This window comes from Talpa europaea, assembly GCF_964194135.1.
Source record: "Talpa europaea genome assembly, chromosome: 1".
NCBI lineage: Eukaryota > Metazoa > Chordata > Mammalia > Eulipotyphla > Talpidae > Talpa > Talpa europaea.
Genome location: NC_140073.1, coordinates 35476108 through 35486708, shown reverse-complemented (window position 1 = coordinate 35486708; position 10601 = coordinate 35476108). Strand labels below are relative to the sequence as shown.

The 10601-nt window shown below is 38.9% G+C and overlaps 1 protein-coding gene across 9 annotated transcripts in view; it reads right to left on the bottom strand.

The window, feature by feature from the left end:
• Window positions 1-6249: 6249 nt before the first annotated feature.
• Window positions 6250-10601, bottom strand: part of USP47 (ubiquitin specific peptidase 47) — a gene marked incomplete at both ends in the record, with an annotated part of 94296 nt that continues 89944 nt past the window's right edge. For all 9 annotated transcript variants that reach the window (XM_084238913.1, XM_084238914.1, XM_084238915.1 and 6 more), the window contains 4 exons: window positions 6250-6424; window positions 7227-7357; window positions 7450-7497; window positions 9525-9655. In XM_084238913.1, coding sequence (XP_084095039.1) covers window positions 6250-6424; window positions 7227-7357; window positions 7450-7497; window positions 9525-9655 — 485 coding nt within the window. The remainder of the gene's footprint in view (window positions 6425-7226; window positions 7358-7449; window positions 7498-9524; window positions 9656-10601) is intronic.

The following is a 10601-nucleotide window of genomic DNA, read 5'->3' as shown; positions in this document are numbered from 1 at the left end:
TTGTATGGGGAAGGCTGCTAGAGTTTCTGGGAAGGGTCTCTTTCCCAGAGTGACCAAAGAGGCACAGAGAATGAAAGCTGCTGCCGTCCATCACTTCTTGTTGCTCACCTCTGAGCACAGGGGTTTACGCTGTGCTGTTTGGCTCTGTGACAGCCATCTTGAGGCCCCATGATCATGAGCAATGCTCCTGGGTGTTAGCAGGGCTGCCTTCTCTGCAAGTTCTGGGGAAGAAATCAATTCCCTGCTTTTTTTTTTAGTGCCAAGAGGTTCTTCTCATTCCTCAGCTCTTGGCTGCTTCTCATCTTCAAAGACAGCAGTAACAGGTTGAGTTCTTTTTTAAGCGTGCCATCTTTCTGGTTCTTCGCAATTGGAAAAGGCGTTCCACTTTTAAGAACTCATGTGATCAGATTGGACCCTCCTAGATAATCCAGAATAATATTCCCATATCAAAGTCCTTATCCTTAGTCACATCTTTAGTCCTTTTTTTACAGTGTAGGGTAAATTTTCACAGGATGAAGGTACAAGGTGTGAACATCTTTTGGGGATCATTATTCTGCCACCACAGAAGGATGTCTGAGTCCTCCGTGACATTGAGGAAGTAACAAGTCCTGCTGTCAACCATATCTGGACTCCTTTTAAAAGAAACCACCAGTATTTTTATAAAGTTGCTGTTAGCCTTCTGTTATTTGAAGCCAGAAGCATTTCCAATACAGGAGCTACTTGCAAGGTGACCAGTCAAGGGGAATAAAGAATGGCTTTATGAGTCCCACTCCACTCACTTTACCACCCCAAGGCACAGTTCTGGAAAAAGTAAAAGATTAGAAAGTGCAGTGTTCGCAGGTGTGGTGCAGCCTCTGAGTCTATTCCCTGACCTTCACACTTACGAGAATGGCTGGCCTGCCAACCCACAGGTTTCAGAATGAATGGAAAGAGAGGATGGGACACAAACAGTTCCTGCCGACTCCCAGAACATTCCCTCTTCCTGTTCAGTACCTCCTTTTTCTCTTCCTCCAAAGTGCCTGGTTTTTCCAGCCTCATTAGTCTGGTTTTGGAGTGGGGGTGGGGTCTGACAAACAATTGAGAAAGGGATGCAGAGCAGAAGGATGGCAGAGGTGGAGAGAGACATGAGCAGCTTGCTGTACGAAGAGGATGGGCTGAGAAAAGGGGAATTAGGCATTTGTATGTTCTCTGGATCTCCTCCAGATAATCAGGAAATGCAACAGGATTATTTTGAAATACTTTTTGGTAGATAACCTAGGTTTCCAAGTTCAGAGGATCAACAGCTGTGGAGCTAGAGACCTTCATACAGGGCTTCCTGAGAGGCGCATGCCAGCAGCAGCAGCATAGGTGACCTATATAACGAAGACTGGAAGGGGGTAATTTTGGAAAATCGCAGTGTTTGGATGACCCATTATTCTTCTTCTGGATCTCCCATGAGGGGGAACTAGACGCTAAAACCTATAGGGGAACTTTCACAAAAACTTAAAAACCTCAAAATTTGTATGGAAGCGCTGATACCTCAGTGATGGCTGTGCAGAAGCTGTAGGAGACATGGACTGTTACCAACCTACCAAGCATAGAAGAAGAAACACCAGGAAGAGATGGCTGGTTGTACTAGCCAGGAAAAAGGGGCAAAGATTTTAATACCCTCACCCCCAGAGACATAGGTATGGAAGAAGTGACTCATTTTAGAGGACTGTCTCTTGCCAGCAGGTTGGAAACGACAGCCGTTGCCTAAGAGATGGCCAATGCTGTGACCTGAAGGGCATCTACCGTCAAGTCTAGAAGCTCAATAGCGACCAGGTGATACTCACCATGACAACCTGGAGACTGAGTACAAGGGGATGTCTTTCCCCCTCTTTCTTACCTGTTTCACCATCCTTCGAGCTGTTGCAAGAAAAGGAGGGAGGGAGAATAACGTCCTTGCCTTCCTTCCCATCTATGGACAGTGTGTGCATGGGGGCGGGGAGGCATGGGGGAGAAACTTGAATCTAATGGCTGAAATGTTAACACGATTGTTTAAACAATCCAAAGTGACTAAGGTTATAGCTTCTGAGAGTATGCGTGCACTTCCAGGGGGAAACTGCATTGTACAGGACAGTTGGCATAATTACTGGAAACAGAACCATTACATATTTGTATCTCAACAAGCTGATATGCTTTAATTGTCAGTTATTAAACTGAATACCAAGTGGGTCCACTGTATTGGGGGTAGGGGCAGGTTGGGAGAAAAGAAAGATGTCCTCACCTTTCAGGCAAGGCTGTAGTTCCACCAATCATTTCCGTTCTCGTGCATTCTCAGGCTCTGACCAATCAGAAGCTGTTTCTGCTGCACTGATGAGCTGGTGGCAGGAGGCAGATGCTGGGGAGGGAATAACGAGGCCACCTAGTCATGGCTCTTTTCTGTTCTACTAGTCACACATACTTTGAGGCACTCTTGATTTTGCCAAGGATTCTTGTTTCTGAAACAATCTGAAGGCCAAGTTTTGAAAATTAGCACCTATCGAATCAAGTGACCATAATCCCTCTCTTCCCCAAATGAATTGCACAGAAGCAGCAGCTTCTGATTTCATGTACATTAACATAGGTGACTTTATTTGGGGCACAAATTGCTCTATGTGCCTGATTTTCTAGTCCTTTAGAAAGTTACACATGCACACAATTTTGTATTTAGGGATTTATGGTCTGAGAAGACTTTTGACTGCTAGCAACAAAATTATTGGTATTGCAAAATTACACAGAATTGTTTGATTCAGATTAGCTTCCATTCTATATACGCTAGACTATAATTTGCAAGTTGTAATAATGAGTTGGTTATTCTTTTTTTTTTTTAAAGATTGATTGATTGATTGATACAAGCACTGGGTACAGTCAGAAACACGGGAGGGTGAGAGAATTCACCAGAGCCAGAGCAGAGAGAACAGGCAGAGTAACGAAGTACAGCGCTGAGGGGAGCAGCGGGCGGCAGGAGAGGTCCGCGCGCCATGTGGGACCCTCCTCCAGTGGTCAGGGAGCAGCCTGGGATTGAACCAGCGCTGCAGAGGCTGCAGGCAGCTTCGCAACCCAGCGCTCAACTGCTGCGCCACCAGGGGAAGCCCGAGTTGGCTATTCATAATACTGAACAAAGGGACACAATTCAGAGGGACTACAGTTGGCCAATTGGAAACACTGGCCTATGAACCAGATTTTATTGTATTCCATACATTCACAGGTCACTTTCAATAACAACACTGCAACGCTCTGATGTTGTGCGCGCATTTCTATTAAACCACTTTGTAGGTTTGTACTCTCACCCAAGAGATGAGCCACAATACAATTGTGGCAGTATTAGCAACCAAATTTACTTGACTATTTTCTAGTTTTGGCATTAGTTCACCATTGTCTCAGAATTTTAAGGCATCCTATTCCATTATAGAGCATCTGAAACCCTCAGTGGGTTCTTCACTCACTGTTCTATCTCATCATGACTCCTATCCCATATTCTACCTCCTTAGTTTGAGAAGCAGATCTCCCAAATAGCCAACTTCTGAACCGACTAGCTAAAAACAAGGCATGGTCCTAAAAGCATAGCTTTTGTTTCTTTGGACTGATCACCCTTCGTCTTCCACACCTGCCCATAAATGCAGGTACTTGTTTCTCACAGGGCGTGACTGATTGACACAAACCTATCTGCCCCCTGGTAAAAATGATTTAAAACCTTGGTGGGACCTTGGAGAGCAAGGTCACAATTTAGTGCATGTGGCCTGCCTCAGCTCAGAAGTCATGAGTGATCACAGGCATCTCTGCCATTGGGATTTGAAACCTGCCTGCAAGTAGAAGCAGCAAACACAAAATAGGGCAGAGGGCACAAAATGAGGTGCTTGAGAATTTTGCCATTTACTCTTACAGGAACAATAACCCAAACCAAACCATACAAGGCACGTGAGCCACGGTGTTCTGTCTCTTGGTTTAAAGGTGATCACTCGATTCTTTAAATCTGAGCGAGGTTGACACACACCAGCTCCCTCACGGAAAATTCCACAATCCATTCCCATTCCACAAACCCATTTTACAAAGTTCACCATCCCTTTTAAACTGAAATATTAAAGTACAACACTGTGTTTTCACCTTATCAGGCCCTGAAAAACAAGCTTTAATTTGTTCTTTTTTATAATAAAGTATTTTTTCTCTACTCCTGGTATTTGTAACATGCCTGTAAATAGAAGCAGCAACAGGGCAGAAGGCACAGAATGAGGTGCTTGCGAAGAATTTTGCCATTTACTCTTACAGGAACACGATTCCAAACCAAACCATACCAAGGCCCCCCTTTTTATTTTGCCTCCTTTGTGCCAGTCAGTCCAGGAAAGCAGAAACCTGATTAGACCCTATTGCCCAACTAAGCAGGCCTGCATCAGAACCAAACAGTTCTCAAGTTACATCAGAAAATCCAAGTAATTCGAAGGATTCACCACAAATGCTTCAAGTTTTCCTGAGAATACACCAATTCTATTAAATGCAAACTTAGAACAGTATTTCAAATTTAGTGGAATGCTACGGAGTTTACAAGGAATAAAAATTAGCAAGAAAAATATCTTAGAAAAGATTTTCTTCCCTTGAGGATTTCAAGAGGCTTTTAAGATATTATAGAACTAATAATCTTTATGATCTAATTGCAGTCAAAATCTGGTAATACTATTTTCTACTTATATTTTCTTAAAAGAAAAAAGGGGTAAAAATCTGATTTTGAAACAGTGACAGAATCCTCCAAAGTTAATTATTAACATCTTTTCATTTCTTATGAGAACTTTACTATAAACATACCTTGTCATAGAAATGAGATAATTAATCAATGTACAAGATGTTACACTGAAAGAAAACAAATCTATTGTTAACCCATATTCTTCATCCACAAAAGTTTAATGACTAAAATAACACGACAGAATGAACAAATTTTTTATTGGCATGTTCATTGTTGTAAACAGCATCTGGCATGAAAAAGTTTTACCAAAATCTTTTTATTGATTTATAAATTAGATGGCATTTTCAAAATTTACGTAGAATTGTGTTCACTGAATAATTTTATTTAGCAAAGCAAAAACTTGCCAATTTTTATAGACTTTGCAATGAAATCATGTTCACTATATCAGTTGTGCCATGACCTGACTTACTAGCAAGTTTATTCAACAAGATGTTAAGATGTTTCCCCAAAGTTAAACTACATGTAGCTACAAATCAACTCCAAAAATTAAAGTGGGACTTAATAAGGATTCTAGAAGATTCAAACTTGAAGTAAATCTTCAAAATTAAATGTACAAAGAGAAAAAAACTGAAGCTGCTGAACAGAAAAACCTCATTAACAAGGGCAAATACAATCGTATGGGACCCAGCACTGAGGAACCTCACTGAGGACTACATTTACATAGACTTACACTTTTCAATGTACACAAATGTACATCATTGGATGATACGTGAAAAAGAATAACCATGGGAAATAGTTGAACTGCAATTATGATAACTCAATAGGATCGATTTTATTTACATGCTGAATGAATGAGTGAAACATATTCTCTACATCCATAACTTAAGTACAATCAGTTATAATTACAATATCGCAGCAATTTGAGCTGCCACCTGCTTGGAGCGGTTAAAGGGAAACATCTTGATATTTTAGAATAATGTTCTTAATACTTAGCAAAAAATGAAACAAATTAAAAACACAACTTCACAATTCTTTACTGGGTTACGGCTGGTTCTAAGAATTTCTTTCTTCAGTTCTTTATGCTGCTTTCCAAGAGTCAACACACGTTGCATTTACTTCCCAATTGTCAATGAGGTAATGTGTGTATCAGTGAAATAAACAGAAAATTCATTCATTCATGGCCTTTGCACAGCTTTTATTATTAAGCTATGAGCATCCTGTTTGAGGCTAGTTTTACTAGCGGCTATGTGCACATTTGTCCACAATAAAAGAAGTGTTCTCATGCCCCTCTCCCCTTTTCTAGTAGCAGGTTTTGCTTGTTTTTTGTTTTTGTATTTTTGCACATCCCTTTTCACTTTACAGTACATTTGACTATAGTGCACAACATGATTCCAAGTCAAAACAGTGGCCCATTGGGCACTGAGCTTCTGATTGGTGAAGGGCAGTCCCAATCAGTGCTGGTGTCACTGGGTTACCCCTAACCATGTCCGGCCATAATGGCACTACACAGTAGTAGTGAACCGTTTAATTAAAACCAAAAGTTCCCCAGGGAAAATGCTACACTAGCAGAGTCAGTCTTGAGTCAGATCTTTATTTGGTGCTCCATCCAGATATATTTTTAGTGCTTTCTCTTTCCGAGGTGAGTAGGTCACACGATGTCCTGTCTTCTGAAGTCGACTGCTTTCTTTTTTCATAAGTTCATTTCTTTGCTCGTCTGTCAACTCCATTAATTCTTCTGTTTTATCCCTACATTTAAGATATTATGACATATTAGACCAGTATAGTTACCTGCCTCCAGTAATTTATGCTTGAATTCTATAATGCTCGTCAGTAAGAAATGAAATCTGCCTGTCACTGGAGAAGTTAAATAATCTCACACACTAAGATGTCCTAGAGTCAATGTGTTTATTATACTAATGTATTTCTCACTTTTAAAAATGGCATAAAATAACTTCCACATTATTATTAGTATAACAACTGCTGTCATTTATGGACAACTATTTATAACAGTTATTTTAAATGCAATTGCTCTAATTCTCATAAAATTTTGCTGGGTTGATATCACCGTTGCCATTGAACAGATGAGTAGCCAGGTAAATACACGGCTAAATCTACCAGGCGCCAACGATTATTCTTTTTTCTCTGTATCTGCACTGTCCAATATCATAGTCACTAGACACATGAGCCCGTTAAGAGCTGAAATGTGCCTGGTCAAAACTGAGATTTGTTGGAAGTATAATATAAATACAGTATTTCTAAAACTTAGCACAAGAATGTAAAATATAAGTGATTTTTATTATTATTGCTACATCTTACAATGATAATATTTTGGATATATTGGGTTTGAAATATTTTGTTAAAGTTAATTGTACCTGTTTATTTCTACTTTTTAATAGGTGGCTATTAGAAAATTTCAAAATATAACATGTGGTTCAGCAGAAGCTGCTCAGGGCTGATCTATATCATAACAATAATAATAAAAACAAGATATTTATACACAACAAAAATGTTACATCCCTAGAAATAACAAAAACATTGTGACTTTTACCTATAAAATATGACTGCACCATCATCACAGATATAAAGAGGCCAGACATTCAGGGTAGAAACTTTAGGGTTCCAGTCTAAATCCTGATGAATATCAAGGACAGAAATATCACAGGGAAAATTTCCTCTACCCTAAGGAGAAAAGAATGAATGAATAAATTATGTTACTGGCTACACTTATATCAAGCACTGTTACCCAGATGCAAACACTTTCAGGGCTTTACCTTGGCAAATTCAATGTCTTCCAAAGGAATTCCACTGATTTCACAAAGCTGTAAAAGGAAATATTTCACATGAGATTATTTTTAAAATAAATTTGCTTAGGGCCCTCCCTGGTGGCACAAGGGTGAAGACCCACAGCCACTGCGGCACAAGTTCAATCCCTGACCAGGGAGGTAACCCACATGGTGCAGCAGCCCTCTCCTGTCTCGCCCGCTGCTCCCCTCAGCAGTGTATTTCAGTCAGTCTGCCTGTTCTGCTCCCCACTCTGTCTCTGGTGAATCCTCTCACCCCCAACTCTGGCCTGTACCCAATTCTTGTATGCATAAATAAATAAATCTTAAAATAAACAAATAAATAAATTTGCTTAGAAAGTTATTTTCCTTCTACCTCTTTAGATTTAAGACTTTTTTAAACAAAGTAATATGTTTTTGATTTAAAAAATCAGAAAAAAAGGGCCTCCCCGGTGGCGCAGCGGTTGAGCGCTGGGTTATGAAGCTGCCTGCAGCCTTTGCAGCGCCGGTTCGATCCCCGGCTGCTCCCCGGTCACCGGAGGAGGATCCCACATGGCGCGCAGACCTCTCCTGCCGCCCGCTGCTCCCCTCAGCAGTGTACCTCGGTCCTTCTGCCTGCTCTGCTCCCCGCTCTGGCTCTGGTGAGTTCTCTCACCCTCCCGCGCTTCTGACTGTACCCAGTGCTTGTATAAATAAATAAAAAAAATAAATCTTAAAAAAAAAAAAAAAATCAGAAAAAAATCCCCAAAAGTGGAAATCCTTCATCAACCCTGTAAACACAAGCTGTCCCAGAAACAACAATTTAGTATATTCCTTCAAGAGCTTTTCCTATACTTATATAAATTACATACATGCATTTCTACAGCACATAAAATTACATTTATGAACAAGTAATTTTAGAGACTATATATAAAAGTACTGAGTGACCTCATTTTCTTCAACAGCTGAACAATACATATATTTTATTTCATATCGAGACTGTTTTTAATTTTTCCCAGTTACAACGCAACACTATATACCTCCATGATATCGTCAGCTATTTTTTGCAAATCTTTCTAAATACTGAATTCTTAAAAGTAGAATTACATAACTGAAATGCTGATATTCAATCAAATTGAATCCTGAAAAAATTTTATTTAACCACTTATGAAAGGTATACTTTGTTTGCTTTCCCCAAACCTTGACAGCTCCAGGTATTTTTTGATTTTCTAAATCTTCATTAATTTATTTCCCGCCACACCACCCCACTCCCTCTCTTCATTAATTTAAAGGTAAAAAAAATACTTTTACTGTTTTAACTTGCATTTCTTCTATGAATTGCCTATTTGTGTTTTGGCCTATTTTAAAATTAGACTATCTTTTTTTTCATTAACATAGTAGTTCCTTATGAATTATGGACATCAAGTGTGATAAAGGTTTCACATATTTAAAAAACTTTTCAGTTATTTACAGGTTATTTTTTAAATTTTGTTGTCTATGCAGATGATTGAAAGATTTATGTTGTCTCTATTTTCTGTGTGATTTCTGGCATTAGGCTTAAAAATATTTTTCTCCAATATTATTAAAATGTTTTCAGTGTACTTATCATTATACATTTCAATAAAATCAATATAGTTAATTTTTGTGTTTGGCACAAAATACAGAAATATTTTTCCAAAATAGCAAATTGTCCTAGACCATAGATTCACCCTTTTCCCAGAGATTCTTGTAATTTCCACTTTAAAATGCAATATGCAAAGGAGACCTTTACCTGGATTTTCTATTCAATTCTTCTTCATTTGATTTTTTAAATATATAAGGCAATTTACTCTAGTAATTTCTAACTAATCCTAACTATTTAGGACAAAGTTGATTCAGGTAAAAGAAAGTGAGGGTCCATTTATGAAAGACCAGAAACCAACATAATTTTTCAAAGCATCAGGAGCACTAAGAAACAACAAGACTTTGGCACAGGTATGACAGAAATAAAGAAAGTCACTGAAGGAATGTCTGGCATTCCTAGTATACCTCTTATGCACTATAGCAAAAAAAAAGTATATTAGTTCATTCTGTTAAAATGAACTTACCTTCTCTCTCAACTCATCAACACTACTGCTCTCCAGTACAACCTCCTGGAAGGGATCCAACTTCATTTCTGAAGGCCTCCACCGTCTTGACAAAACTGAAAGCTGTGACATAGATTTCATCTTTTCCACCCCTATATGTGGATATACACACACACAAGATTAGGCTGTCACTCTATCCTATCCAAGGTTTTTATTTCATTTTTCTTGTACTGATTGCCTGACTAAACAAAAAGACTTACTTCAAGTATTATTCTTAAAATTGGGACTAAAAGAAACCAATTATCCCAAGGACTTTTGAGAATGAAATATTTGTTCTCTTGCCTCTCGTCTCAGAAGACAATTTCCTAATTCTAGCAAGTTCTTCAACCAAGTACTTCTTATTCCATTCTCTCCTGACTGCAGTCATACACAGCTTTACCAAACAACTACTCTCTTTCTGGATGTCCAATAATGGATTCTCTCTTGATTACCACACCACAAGGTAAAATTACAATCAAATCATCACTATCTTCTTCTTTTCATGGAAGCTATGATTAATCCTTCCCATGTACTCCCAAAAGTACTGATTCTTCAAAACCCAGCTCAGTTGTCACCTTTCTCACTGGTTTATACAGGAGCAAATTGTACTGATTTGGTTGTCAGTACCTATCATTTTGGCATTGTATGTCAGCAGTTCTGATTCTCCCATAGAATGATTACCTATAGTTAATTTTTGTAGCACCAAGGATAAGCAGTGCATGGTATATTGCAGGTCAATAAAAGTTTCTTGGATTTAACCACATGGCATTTCTTACTCAACTATTTTGAGCTAAAATGTATACTGAAAGGATACCAATGCAGGCACCAAACACCCAGTAACATTTTCTGGCTAACCTATCCCTGACAATACATACTGAATTCTTCCTTATAATGGTAATTTCTATACCCTTTCATGATCCCTTCCTTGCCAACCCAGACACAGTGTTTATCCTCTAAGGCCCCAGATACCTAAAGAAGGAATTACAACCTGGAGCACTTGCCTACACACCATTATAAATGGTGTCTTGGTTGTTCTTTGTCTTCCTAGTTAATTTGTCA